At 36.2% G+C, this 14,964-nt stretch overlaps 1 protein-coding gene across 11 annotated transcripts; it reads right to left on the bottom strand.

Annotated features, from left to right (window-relative positions):
* Positions 1 to 255: 255 nt before the first annotated feature.
* ciz1b (cdkn1a interacting zinc finger protein 1b) lies at positions 256 to 13,262 on the bottom strand. Of its 11 annotated transcripts, none has more exons than XM_081366786.1 (16): positions 13,169 to 13,262; positions 11,277 to 11,485; positions 10,968 to 11,062; positions 10,474 to 10,637; positions 9,400 to 9,511; positions 9,172 to 9,244; positions 8,921 to 9,009; positions 8,656 to 8,717; positions 4,075 to 4,254; positions 3,873 to 3,997; positions 3,350 to 3,443; positions 3,115 to 3,228; positions 2,909 to 3,034; positions 2,758 to 2,830; positions 2,548 to 2,669; positions 256 to 1,126 (listed from the first exon to the last, which is right to left on the bottom strand). In XM_081366786.1, the coding sequence occupies exons 2-16, from the start codon at positions 11,444 to 11,446 to the stop codon at positions 560 to 562; spliced, it is 2,166 nt and encodes a 721-aa protein (XP_081222912.1). In that variant the 5' UTR covers positions 11,447 to 11,485; positions 13,169 to 13,262; the 3' UTR covers positions 256 to 559. The 11 variants fall into 11 exon arrangements, with proteins under 11 accessions (XP_081222912.1, XP_081222911.1, XP_081222918.1 ...); XM_081366785.1 differs by having other exon boundaries at positions 10,543 to 10,637; positions 13,169 to 13,220; XM_081366792.1 differs by having other exon boundaries at positions 10,968 to 11,020; positions 13,169 to 13,220.
* Positions 13,263 to 14,964: the final 1,702 nt, after the last annotated feature.

The following is a 14,964-nucleotide window of genomic DNA, read 5'->3' as shown; positions in this document are numbered from 1 at the left end:
AAAACATTATATATTTTATTACTACTTGTATGGGTTTAGATATGTAAAAATTCTGATGATTTTTAACAAATTATTTTCAAATGTATTTACTTAACAATGAACAATATCTATGTGGATTATTATAATTATTGTTTTTTTTTAAACAAGAACTCTGTTCTACTTTATGCAATTCTGGACATTTCAGTTTTGCTTCCTTTTCTCCACCAAAGTTGAGGTGGGTAAGGTGCTTTAAAAAAAACACTTGGGATCACAAACTGTCTGTGACCTTACTTCCATACTTTTACAGCATTTATTTCTTTTGTGTAATACATTTTTTTTACATTTTAATACGTTTTACAAATTACCAATGTATCATGAATAAGAATGAACAATTCATTACAATTCAATTAACAAAATTAACCTCAGTTAATAAACGTAGTAAACACTGCTGTTCAACAATTATAATACTGTTGATAATTATAAATGAAACAAAATGTAATGAAAGCAAATAAGAATTACAATATTTCTGAATTTAAATAAACATTTATTTTACAATAATTACAACTGATTCATTTTCCTGTCAGGTTTTCTTATGAGCATGAAAGGTATTTTTTGTTTGGTCTTTGCTGACCGTCTCTTTAACCTCAATTGGTTTTGTAACATTCTCCTCCGAGTTCAACTGTGATACATGACACAAACTGACTGTGGGTGTTTCTTGCTCTTCTGAGTAATGCACAGGGTCAAAGGATGTCTTTTCTTTTTCACCGGACTCTGTTTGCCGTAGTTGAACACTCGAGTCAAGCCTATTGCTTTCTTGGCAGCGTGACTCTTGGCTTGACCTCGAGCCACAATGTGGAGTACATATTAAGTGCTTCATGACCACGCAAGGTTTCTTTGGAGCTACAGAGGTTTTTGAGCGTGAAGTCTTGGATTTGTGCGCTCTTTTAGATGGTTTAAGCTTCCTCAGGTGTAAGTGGTCCCTTGAGGAATTGATGCGTGATCTATTGAGATCGGCTTGGCTGCTGTCAGAAATCATGGTTTTATTGGCGCAGGAAGCAATGAGCTCCAGGCCTCGAGGGTCCGCCGTTGGGCTACTACATGAGGCATCACTCTCACAGTTCCTCTGCATCTTCGGGGTGTTATGCCTCTGAAAATCAAATATACAATAAGCATTTTGCATTGCATTAGCTCTTTTCTTTTTGTTTTTTGTTTAACAAAAGAAGTTCCTCCTTACATTATTTACACAGACATGTCAGTCAGTAGTGAATGTACCAGTGCAGAATGGCTAATTCGCCCTCTCTTGTTGGGAACATCCTATAGGTTTTTAGAAATCGTTATTCAATTTAGAAATAAATTATGGTCTGGTTCTGATTCGTCATGCACAAAGTGACATGTATAGTTGTAGTACTTAAGTAGAAATTTGTACCTCACTAAAATGTAAAAAGTTTGAAGTAAGATTGTTTTTTTTTTATTTTTATTAAAGAAATGAATACAAGGATGCATTACATTGAACAAAAGTAACAGTAAAGAGATTTATAATGTTCCAAAATATTTATTTTTCAAATAAATGCTGTTTTTAACTGTTCTATTCCACAAATAACCCTGAAAAATGCACTATGGTTTACACAAAAATATTAAGCACAACTGTTTTCAACGTTGATAATAATAAGAAATGTTTATTGAGCATATTAGATATAGCATGTTGATTTCTAAAGGATCATGTGACACTGAAGAGTAATGGCTGCTGAAAATTCAGCTTTGCCATCAAATGAATGTTAATTTTTTAAATGTATTAAAATAGAAAACAGTTATTTTAAATTGTAAAAATATTTTACAATATATATATATATATATATATATATATATATATATATATATATATATATATATATATATATATATATATATATTTTTTTTTTTTTTTTTTTTTTACTGTATTTTGTAACCCAAAATTTTAAACTGTAGTGCAAGCAAAACAAAAAACTACAGCATCTTCAAAATGATTGTTTGAGGTAGGACTGAGGTAGTAACATTTTTTGAATGTGTCACTTTTAGACAAAGCTATTATTGTAGTACGGGCAGCACAGTGGCTCAGTGGGAAGCAGGTTCCCAGTTTGAATCCCGGCTGAGCCAGGAGGTCTTTCTGTGTGGAGTTTTCATGTTCTCCCTCTGTCTGAATGGTTTTCCTCTGGGTTTCCCCCACAACTCAAAAACAGTAGGGTGGTTGGGACACTTTTTGCCATCATCCTGAATTCACCCTATAGGTTAATGGGAGACGCCACATTGAGTGGGTGTGTGTGTGAGAGAGTCCCAAGCCATGTAATGGGGATGGTTGGGGAAAGACCTAGCGACCTACCCCAGAAAAATCATCGGCAAGAACATTCATGAACAGTCTCTCGCGTATGGCAAGAGATGGCCCATAGAATCACCAAGAGTCTGATATGACTGAACTTGTTAATAAATGAATGAATGAATGTAGTATCACTGATTTCAGATTTGCCCACCTCTTAAATGCCACATACATGAAGGAAAAACCGCATATACCACTGATTCCGTAATTTCCCTTACCTGCAAGTTCTGGAAGTGCATAAGAGACCTGCAGTGAGTTTCCCGTGCAGAGGACTCAAAGTGGAAGAATTTATGACAGAGCTTACAGAGGAAACCAGCGACAGGCACCACAAAGCTAGTGCCTGAGGGTCAGAAAGCAGTCAGAACTTTTAAGTTATTCAAAAACTGTTCTTTGACAATCTAGAGATGTGGTTGAAGCTGAGGACTCACCATATTGCGTGTCTGGATCATATGTCTCATTATCAGTCGTCTCTTTAAGAGCAATCTCCCTATGAGCAGGATGCTGTGAAAAAAATTCAAGTAAAAACTCAAGAGTACCAAAAGAAACTAATTTAGAAGAGCACATAGTCATGCAACAAACCCTCTCAAACACTGCAACCTCTTCTTCATTTCTATCCTCCTCATAATCGTCTTCCCCTTCAAAGCAACCAATAGCATCCACAGTTATGAGCTCCTCCATAACCTCTGGGCCGCCCTCGTTTCTTAGCTGTAACAATTGAGAAAAGTGTTATTGATGTCATTCAAAGCATTTTACATTCAAATATCTACACAAATACACACGCAAACCTCCTCAACCCTCTGTTTGTGCTCAGGAGACTTCATATGCTCAACAAACTTGCGAGGAGTCCTAAAGTGGCGCTCACACAGCGTACAGAAAGGTCTCGAAGACACTTTTGACATCTAATGAGGAGACAATACAGCATTTGTATGCAGTCAGTGGTTTAAACTCTACTCCTCAAGTATGCATGGATATTATTTGCAGTGATTATGGTCAGATTTGTTTTGTTAATGTTAAGGTCACCTTGTGTTTCTTTGTTCGTCTGTGCTCAATGAGGTCACCAGAAAAACGACACTGACAGGTAGGACACCAGCGCTGATGACCCATCCTCCTCTCTCTGTTACAGAACAAAAAACAATCATCTTCTGAAAAAGTGTTATTCTCTCATTTTCCTTAAACAATACCTGCATTTAAGCCATACTTGATCATTTGACGGTCAGATAAAAAAAAAAAAAAAAAGGAATTCACTTTTATTCAGGATGCATTAAACCAATAACAACTATTGCAAAAAATAACATTATTTTTTTTATCTTTTTTTTTATCGAATATTTAGTATAAAATAGTATAGTCTTTTCAAAAATTAACAAACACAAAGATTACAATTCTGTGAACTTGTCATTTTTTCCTCTCGGCTCTCTCAGACTGTCATTGACTTGACAATAGTTCTGACTTTACCACAGAGTGACAGTGTTCATTCACTCTTATGAGTAAGTCAACTTATTCAAAATACACCCTACACCTTTAAAATATGGAGAGCATCGCTTACCTGTTTGTTTCCTGCAGGGACTCCTGGGTTTGGGGTAACAGTGTGGCCAGACAGGTATTACTCACACGCTGGATTTCCATCATACGTTGCTGATGATCTAAACTGATCATGTGAGTCTGGAAGCCCTGCAGAGGTCAAACAACTTCACTAAACACCATGATCAACTGACTCCTCTCCTCGTTTACCTACAGTCAAGTCTTACTTGCTGGTCAGGACAGGTGATGTTGCAAATGTAGCATGTAAATTTGACTGTGTGTTTGCTTCTCTCTTTCTCGCCATCATGGCCTGCACCTGCTGCCATCTCCTCAGGTGAAGTGCTGAAGGCTCGACTCTCACTGCTACGCTGGATAGTCACCTTCAGAGACGTACCAACACCCTGCACCTGAACGACACAACGCTTATTAAACGAGTATCCCAGGTTCAATACAATATAAGCTTTTGTTGATTAAGTGTCAGAATTGTTCTCTTGAGGTGGAGCTCTTTTAAAGGCAGATTCATTTCTTGTTATGATATAACGCCTATGGGTGGAGCGTCATGATTTACAGATAGTTACATAATGCCCCTTTCTGATATACTGGATTACAACGTTTACAAGGTCATGAGAGAAACTGAAAGACTGCATGCAGCTTTGCACAGACACAGTTGGTAAGTGACTATAACATTAGTCTTATGCTAACACATACACTACCATTCAAAAGTTTGCAGATAAAAAAAAAAAAAAAAAAAAACAAGGATACATTCAATTGATAAAACCTATTTCAAATAAATGAAGTTCTTTTGAACTTTCCAGTCATCAATTTTTTTTAATCAGTTTTCATATAAAGCAGCAAATCTGTTTCAAGACTGATAAGACATGTTTCTCGCACACCAAATCAGCACATCAGAATTCATTTCTGAAGGATCATGTGACACTGAGGACTGGAGTAATGATGCTGGAAATTCAGCTTTGCCATCAAAGGAATTATTCACCTTTTATAACATATTAAAATGTAGAGCCCGACCGATATATCGGCAGGCCGATATTATCGGCCGATATTAGGCATTTTCAAAACTATCGGTATCGGCATTTATAACGGCCGATAAATTAATATTTCAAAAATAAAATAAAAACGGACGAAACACCCTTCAACCATGTTATGAGGGTTGCCGTTGTATAGTTAGTCCACCAGAGGGCACTCTACACCGTCCCTGTTGGCAACACTCGTGTATAACGCGCCTCACATTCTGACTGCAACCTGATCCAGCCAGAGTCGGGCAGAGAGAACCGCGAGTGAGATCAGCGGTGAAGTGTGTTCATGGTGAGTTGGTCACGACTCACGAGACATACATTGCTTGAATAACAATTAAAAGAACATCCCTATCAGTTCTCTTAACTCAAATAAGGATGACAAAATTCGTGACTCATGTCCAGTTTTGCTGCGGTTAAATAAGCCGAGAGTGAAGCGGAACAACGCGACGTAGGCTATATTCACATAAAATGTTAACACTGCAGTTCACAAAAGTTCATAATGTGCATGTGCTTTAATGCTTTGTCGGTTAAACATTTAATTTTAAATGCTGATGCGCTGTTCTAACGTGTGCGTTTCTCAGCGCGTACATGTGAAGCTCACATGCACTAAAAGCCTTTACCACCTGGATACTGGACTAAGTTATCTTTCGAGTATTATTGTGCTAATACTGTTAAATACACACAAGACTTACATAAACAAAGTCGGTTGTCTAAAGTAAAGGCAAAAATTGAGAGAAAATCTGCTTGTTAAATGCGTGTACATTAGACGTGTCGTGCTCAGCTCTTAAAGAGACAGTAGCAATTGTAAACACATTGCCGCTTGTCCTTAAAGGGATAGTTCACCCAATAATAAAAATGATCTCATTATTTACAGGCACTCTAATGTTGTTCCAACTGTATTAATTTCCTTCTAATATTTTTCTAATATTAATAGTTTGAAGAATGTGGGTAACCAAACAGTAGCTGGTCCCCATTGACTTCCAAAGAAAAAAAAATATACTATGGAAGTCACTGGGGTACATCAACTGTTTGGTTACCCACATTCATCCAAATAACTTATTTTCAACAGAAGAAAAAAACAACTTGAGAGAGTAAATTATGACAATTTGAATTTGTTGTCAATTTGAATGTGAAATTGTTGTTTTTGTTCAAAGGACTAAACGTTTAGTCTTAAAAAAAATCTTAAGTTTGTATTTTTATACATTTTATTTATCAGAACTTTAATATATTTTGATGTTCCTCTGTTCTGTTGTGACAATAAAAGAAACAAGTTTCTTTTTAAAATGCATTATCATATTATTTTAGTTAAAACTCATAAATAACTACAAATAACTAATGTTAAGGAAATTTGTTAATGTTTTGTTGCGCGTTTCTGAAAAAAATAAAAAATGAATTTAAAACCAACAAATATTTGTACCGGTATCGGCCTTCAAAATCCTTTATCGGTCGGGCTCTAGTAGCCATCAAAAGTTTGTACACACCAATTGTAAAGTGTGTCCAAACTTACTGTTACTGTACTATAATACACATAAATAATATTGCTACTGTATTATAATATACACAGAAATAATATCGGCCGATATATCGGTATCTGGCTTTTTTTTTATCGGTATCGGCATCGGTGCCCAAAAATCCATATCGGTCGGGCTCTATTAAAATGGTTAATTAAAATTATATTAAAATTCTTTTGAACTTGAATTATATTTCACAATGTTACAGTTTACTGTATTTTTGATCAAATAAATGCAACTTTGCATTTGAGATGTGTGCATAATGTCTCTTGAGCTGCACAATAGGACATGCATTACTATACATGTGACTTTTGTTTATACAAACCGATGTTCATCTGAAAGCATTAAGTGTAAAATTATTATTGTAAAAAAAAGTAAATTCAGTGCATTTTGTATTCAGTTGCATTAAAGGCACAATATGTAACTTTTTTGCTTTAAAAATAGCAAAAATCACTATATCTATGTTATATATTTTTTTTAGTTGTGTACTTACATTATCCCGACTGTTTCCAACAACTTTCAAACCAGGAGAAATTTGTAATTTAATTCGAGAAACGTCCCGTTTCTTTATTTCCGTTTTGTCGCCGCCAATGGCGTCATATCCGCGTTGTCCCTGGTTTCCGCTCGTGCTGCCATGGCAACCAGAGCTATGAACCAGAGCCGTTTGATAGTAACCAAAGCGACAGACATGGACAACTTTGTAGTTCGCAATGTCTATTTGCACGCTGTTGTTGTTTCGTTCAAACATTATGGACCATGGCAAGCAGACTTTGGATAAAAAAAGGAGAACTAAAACGAGAATCAATATCAGCGCGGTGTTTTCGAGATGCCGAGAGCTCCCATAGACAGTATATAAACGAGAGCTCCACGTCCGAGACTTCGACCGCTCCTACATGTACTTTATTAAACAGGTGAGCACATTTACATAAAACTAATCAATGTTTTATAGTTCAACAATGATAAGATGTCAGAATATGATCTGTATGTTATTCTAATGTTGATCTAGCTTACTGCTAGTCTCATACAGACAGACTAACACATACATTTCAACACATTCAAATGCAGTTTAGTGTGATAGTGTAATGTTAGACCAAGTGAAACAGCGCTGCGTTACCTCACAAGTTTAATTTGTCTAATAAACTGACCTGTGAGTAGTAATTCTGCGTGTAGTTCGGTAGAATGAAATGTCCATATTCCTTTTATATCCGCGGGACTCGCGTCGCGTGTGGAGCTGATAGCTGTCTCTTAGCAATCCCGAACTGCTTCATATCACAGTCATGATAAAAACATCGATGTATTCAGTCATCCATAAACATTATTAGATCGGTCGGCTTGACGTTGACGACAAGATCCATAATTCTTAGCAAATGTTGCGTCATCAATCTACGCCTTTGTTATTGTAAATAGGTTAGCGACCCCTAGTGGCGAAAAATGCCATACTGTACGTTTAACTGAGATGTACTAGCCTGGGAAAACCCAGACAACTTCCGGCAAATTTAGATTTGCTCTGAAAGTAGTCTGGCAAAGAGCTCATTCAAGCCCATTTCTAATCCGGCGAAATCGCGGCACCAATCATAAATTTTGAGGCGGGCTTTACACAATGATGATCGCTCTGATTGGTTTTAGGTCTATCCAATTGCGCCCAGAGGCATTTGAGCGACGTCCGTTGGTGAAGTGCATCAATTTTTAAACGCATTATTATATTCAAATTGCAAACACATGAGGACAGTCTCCATGAAAGACCCACTAGCAGATGAACGTGCTACTACATTTCTCTCCGAAACGGTAGGAAATTAAATTAGATTTAATAAAGGATTTTAACTGTGACAAGATGATTGACAGGGCAGTTTACGTGACAGGACGCACGCGACAGATCCGTCCGATAAAGATTACGAAGTAGTCTGTCCCAAAGCTTGCCTACTTTTTTGCTACACATTCAAAAGTAAAAACATTTTCTTCACAAAAAGACTACATACTTTTATGGCGTAGTGTAACATAGGCGAATTGGGACGCAGCATATGGCTTTACACGATGACGATCGCTCTGATTGGTTTTAGGTCTATCCAGTTGCGCCCAGAGGCATTTGAGCGACGTCCGTTGGTGACGCCCATTTGGAAATGAGTTATTAATGAAGCTTTGCCAGACCATAACTCAGTTACTACTGAGAATGGTCTGGTTTTAACCAGGCTAGAGATGTACTAATGTTATTGGGAATGTCCAGAGGTAAAGATGTAAATATATTACTGATGCTGTGATACTGCACCTCTGCTGCTCTGTTCTGATCAACACCGTCTTCTTCAAGTTGTGGAGAACCGTTATCATCCTCTGCATTATAGGGGAAATAAAAGCATGCTCAACAATTTAAACACGACTCAGTAGTATATAATATGTTAAAGTTGCAGATGAAGAGTTTGATAACAGTATAACTGAAAAGTAAACAAAGAGAGTGGCATTTTTTCAGTGGATTTGTAGTTTGCCTGAGGCTAAAGAGACAAATACAGCAAGCCACACACACAGTCACTAAATACCTTCATGGTCTGAAACACTTGCAGAGTTTGATCTTGGTGTCTGTTGTATCCTATCTCCTTTTCCAGACTCTTCCCCCAGTGCAACTGGTCTGTTCAAAATAGGCAGTGAAGTTTTGTGAGTATGTCACATGAAACACAAAAACAGCCTCATTCATTTTAGTCAATCTGCAGTGATATTACCTTGATTAACAGCATGACATCAATATGCCAAACCAAACCACTTTTAACAATAACAGTAAAATCAAGATTACCTCTGACCTCTGTGCTTTTTCAAAGGGGGCTCTGCTTGTTCTGGGACAGCAGAATGAATTTGTCCAACTGTACCTTTGGGTTTATTCAGGGCATGAGAAAGAACAAACAATTTATGTATTGTGGATCTTAACATAGAATTTGACAACACATTATAATAAATGCACAACTTGTTAATTAATAGTCTATTGTAAGTAGAGGGTTCTCCTCAAGCATTAATGTGTACTCACCCATTTTTCCGATGTCTGAAACAGTGTTCATTTTTCTCATCTGTCCATGACTTTTTCCAGCTATGTTTAGCGCATTCTCCTTTTTTCTGTCTAGGCTCTGCACTGTAGGCTCCTTAAATAACAAAATAAATGTGAAACACGTTCAATGCTCCTTCATATCAGTCGACCCAAGTAAACAATCAAAACATAGAGAATGCTTTATAATTCAATACACATTAAAGGCCAGTTCACACCAACAACATAATGTAAAAGCCATATACGGCAAAAGGTCATGAATACAAGATACAATTTAATAAAGAATTCATCTTCTTCAATGAAAACCCATCTGAAAATTGAACTAATGCCATCCGACAACAATTTCTTAAAATATAAGCCATGACGTGATTTACATATTTTTTTTTTTACAGTAATACAGTGATATAGATGGATACAAAAAAGAGTGGCATGTATATTAAATATATAGTGGCATGTATATTCAATATAGAAAATGACAACAATACAGGTGTTTTTTTAATGATGCAAGGTAAATAAAATAAATAAATATATTAAATGAATTCCCATTTTGCCGTTTGTTTCCTGTGCCTGAATAGTGTCAGTAATTTATATGCTCACAGATGTACATGCAGGACACATGACCTGAAAGCAATTATTTTATATAAAAAAAAAAAGTTGTTGGACCCATTTTTAGTGTGAATAAGTCCATAGGACTACACTGTTTCAATTCAGCAAATTCTGAACCTCGGTGTGAGTAGGTCTTAAAGTGATAGTTCACCCCTAAATCATCACTTACCCTCATATTATTCTAAAACTGTATGACTTTTTTTCTTTTGTGGAACATGTTTTTTTTTTTTTTGGTCCATACAATGAAAGTCAATGGTAACCAAAACTATTTGGTTACCAACATATTTCAAAATATCTTCTTTTGTTTTCATCAGGAAGAAATAAACATCATACATATTTGGAATGACATGAGGATGAGTAAATGATGACAGAATTTTTGGGTGAGCTAACCCTTTAAAGATGTTAATATGTCCCTATTCATGTAAATCTATGTTAATGAGGAAAGACAGTTACCCTACTGATGTGTGATCCACATGGGTGGGGAAGACGATCAGCCGCAAAGTTCATGCAGAGGTCTCTTACTTGAACGCCTACAGGAGGAGGCCCAAGAATAGACTGCCTGACCCCTCCCTCTAGAAAAGCTCTTGACACCAGCTTGGTGTGACTGAAAGACACATCTATAATGATTCAGAAAAGGGAAAAGACACAGAATATGAGATATTATATGAGGTTATACACAGGCGTTTGTTAACTAACAAATGTCAACTAAAAAAGTCAAATCTAACACATATTCCCCTGGTTTCACAGACAAGGCTTAAGCCTAGTCCCAGACTAAAATGCATGTTTGAGCTGTTTTAACTGAAAGCAGCTTGTTTGTTTTATCTCAAGATGCACTAAAGTAATGTTTTTTCTAAAAAACTACTTAAACGCCCTAATTGATCTAAGCCCTGCTTGAGAAACCGGTCCATAGTATAACGGCAGCACAGAGGATGAGGTGGCTCTTTTACCTGGCATTGTGTGCATGAGCCCACACTGTTGCAGCATGGGATTATGGCATGGTCTGATTGAAGCAAGAAGGGGAGAAGCATTTGGCACTGGTGGTCTGTTACGCAGGTATTTGGAGAAAGACAATCAAATGACAAGGCAATTATTTGTCTTTGATTATTTGTTTTACAGTTGATGCACATTCATTAAAAAGCATAAATCCAGGCAATCATTTAAAGCTTTCAAAGAGATGGCAGTTACAAAAAGCAATCTGATAATAATTGTCTGCATGTATCATGTAGTTAAATTTTCCACCAAATATGAGCCCTTACCGTCTTCCAGAATGCACATGCGACTGCTGAGGAAAATCAGGTGAATAAGGGAGTGAAGCAACTGGTGCTCCTTGTCCGTGAGGATCTAACTGGGCTTTTCCAGACGTCTTTTGCATCCTCAGCTGCTGCTTAAATTTCTTGAGCTGCTGCTTCTGCTTGATTTTCAGCATTCTTAAAGCTAAGATGTACAATTCGATGATCCCAGGTGCCTATTTAAAACAAGGCATGCAAACCATTCAATTTACTTACTTATTAGGAACATCACTAGTAAACTACCCGTAAATCATCCACACGTCTAAAACAATAGCATTACCAAAGTATACTATTGTTTTAGACATGTGCATGGGTAGTTTGCTAGTGATGTTCCAAATAAGTTATATAACACACAGTATGAACAAATAGCCTAATGTTTTCAGCATAATATAATGATTTCTGAATGATCACGTGACACTAAAGAGCAGACTAATGATGCTGAAAATTCAGGACTAAATTACATTTTAAAATAGATTCAAATAAAAACAGTTATTTTAAGTTACTTCAGGATGGAAATTATTTTCATCCACTGGGTTTTTTAATGTTTGATATTCTGTTAATCTTGCAAATTGCAATGGTGTAAATAAATAACAAGTAAAGTTTAAAGGGGAAATGAAGCAGTCAATCAAGTTTACATGATTTACAAGATGGATTTCCACTTTAATCAACAATTATATAAGAAACATGACAAATGTAAACATATAAAAGAAAAAAAAGAAAAACCGCTATATCTTTTGCTGCCAGGGCGCTGCCATTGTGTGCAGTATTCTAAAGTGTGACGTCACGGGGTTGGTTGGCTTTAATAAACCTGGCTGAATGTATTAATATCACGACGTCAAACTGTCTACACCACGGAGTTTTGACCGCGATTCGCGAACAACTAATGAAGTCTAACATATGTTATATACAGCAGATGGACTCTGACACGGTGGGCATCGCATTACAACAGCCACACGCGCTGCAACTTACCAACCCGCTCTTCGCCCAAAACCACCACCGGCTGTTCGACATAACAACGTAACTTACCACTGCTCGGTTCCCACGCCGTATCGGCTCAAATGCATATATTAATACATGCTAACTTACATGGTGTTGTTGACAAGAGACATGAATATGATGGCAGACATCGCGAACAATGTTTCCATGTGCAGTTTGTTAACATAACGTTAACGTTAGACGTCGTCTTTTTGTCTGGTACTAATAAACTCCACTAAAGTTAGCTAAACACTAAGTTAGTGTTAGCTAGTTCATGCTTACAGCTGTTAGCTAATAATGACTGTACCTAACGTTAGTTGTTCGCGGTCAAAACTCCGTGGTGTAGACAGTTTGACGTCGTGATATTAATACATTCAGCCAGGTTTATTAAAGCCAACCAACCCCGTGACGTCACACTTTAGAATACTGCACACAATGGCAGCGCCCTGGCAGCAAAAGATATAACGGTTTTTCTTTTTTTTCTTTTATATGTTTACATTTGTCATGTTTCTTATATAATTGTTGATTAAAGTGGAAATCCATCTTGTAAATCATGTAAACTTGATTGACTGCTTCATTTCCCCTTTAAGTGGTTAAGCGTGCCGAGAGCATATTTCTGAGTCTTCTATGTTTTTTTTTATGTTTTTTTTTTAACATAGATACTTCGTTAAATTAAAACACAAGTATATTCATTTTAAATGTTAAGCCTCAAAAGTGTTGCACTTACAAATGAATGTAAGAGAGTGCACTGCACCTCCTGACAGCAGAGACAGGTCTAATACTTGCTCGTGAGTTCTGTAAAACTTTGCAATGTACAGCACGCATTGATTTCACAACTGATTTGTGATTAAAACAGCCTAACAGAAATGTTCGAAACATCCCACCTTATGATACGAAAGCCTCAGTCCATCAATGTTTATGGTAGATGACTCTTCCTCTAGTGCTGTGGTTTGGAGGTTGCAGACATTTTACGCCAGTGCGCCCTCACCCGGCTCGGAAGAAGAATTTAATTGTCAAGAAAATTGGTATTTGTTTAAAAATTACAAAATTATAAATATTTTTTGTTGTATGTGGCTACATCAGAGAAAATTAAGTAAGTTGACTGATAATACACACAGTCAGCAGGTTGCTATCACAATACACCCTGACATAGGCAAACCCATAACATTTAATCCCTAAAATTACTAGTAGCCTATCTAATCTCATGATAATTTTTTTTTTTAGCTACTTGTATTTATTTTGTTAGCCTACTAGTCCTCTTTCATTTTATTTAAGTACTACCCTACGTCATTGGATAGACATAGAGTGGAGGGATCTCATCCTGAAGACTTTAAATTCACATCCTTGGGGTAGTTAAGGACCTTGTTGTTTGTAAGCTTCCTTATATTTCAGGTTTGAAGGTTTTACAACAAACATTATTTTACTCTTAAAGTCAGGATGCAACTGAATAGACTTTTCTTCCCTTTTTCTTCCTTTCTTTCTATCCAAGTGAAACAGCTTCTCCAACTAGGAAAACTGTGGGGCAGGACTTGATTTTGCCAGTATAATAAATGAAGTATAATAAATTGAATACCAATAATAAATATAACAATAGTGGTGCAAGGATGACGTATTTTTGTAGGCCAAAACCCGGAAATGAGTTAGCCTTTTAGCACTTCCAGTTCCAGCTAAAAAAAAAAATAATTCATTTTTTTTAAGTTTCATGTTATTATTTCTATTTTTTTTTATTGTATGTTTCATTTATATTTCTTTAGATGTTTTGTGAACTACTTTTAATAGACTATCTCATATCTTGTTTGAAAATGTATACTTTATTGCCTTGCTCTTCCTATCCTGTTTTCTTTTCTTGTGATGCATGTATCCCCTGTATTTTGACTTCTGCCGATTGTATTCATGCTTCAAAATTAATGAAAAGTTGTGTTCATTTGTGAAGATTATCATGATGAATAAAACGTGATCTTATTTTCTGCAATAATCCAAAAGCCAATGGAAAAATCCTATTGGGTTTTTGTTTTCTGGGAACCAGGGTGATGCTAACTTTAGGGTTGGCCTATACAAAACCTCATTCAAGTTCTGTAATTGACCCTTTTCATGGACTGTGATGATGCGTTTTTTACAGTTATCAGCATAGTAAATCTTGCAAAGTTTTATATATTTTCATTTATGTACATTTATAACACTTAATATTGTATTACTATCATCAAATAACAAAAAACAAACAAGTTAACACTTCCGCTGCTGTAAGGGTGTTTCTAATAAAGTGGCTGTGGGAGTGATGGTAAAGTTGACATCTTTCTTTCTTCTGACTGCCTTTATCAATCTCTCTCTATAGATCTTTTTGAAATTTGTGAAAACACGGTTGTTGAGTTTTTCTTTTGCTATTTCAGCAAATGGGACCACAAAAAATATATTTCATGTATTCTCTCATTCACCGCTGTAGAATTTTACCCAACTATGACGACTTCCGCTTCTGTGAAACCTGGAAATTGATGCAAGTTGATTTTACTGTAAAACCACCTCTCAAGAGAACACATATGTGGCTTGAAAATGCTACTTTAAAATGCTCTGTCACTGGTGCTGTTTTATTTTTAGTGCTGTTCAGGATTGATTTGTTTACAACAACAATTATCACAAACATTTTTTTAATTAATGCAAGAAAACACAATTACAATTAGGCAAT

The sequence above is a fragment of the Scardinius erythrophthalmus genome (genome assembly GCF_964197995.2).
Source record: "Scardinius erythrophthalmus genome assembly, chromosome: 5".
NCBI classification, from domain to species: Eukaryota; Metazoa; Chordata; class Actinopteri; order Cypriniformes; family Leuciscidae; genus Scardinius; species Scardinius erythrophthalmus.
The sequence above is the reverse complement of the archived record's forward strand: the minus strand, read 5'-3'. Positions and strand labels throughout refer to the sequence as shown.

Coding starts and splice junctions, on each gene's coding strand:
- ciz1b (XM_081366783.1), bottom strand. CDS start 12,320: ATGTCGAACAGCCGGTGGTGGTTTTGGGCGAAGAGCGGGTTG. Junction 10,638..10,967: donor GCTCATGCACACAATGCCAG/GTAAAAGAGCCA, acceptor GAATCATTATAG/ATGTGTCTTTCAGTCACACC. Junction 1,127..2,547: donor TGCACTTCCAGAACTTGCAG/GTAAGGGAAATT, acceptor TTTGATTTTCAG/AGGCATAACACCCCGAAGAT.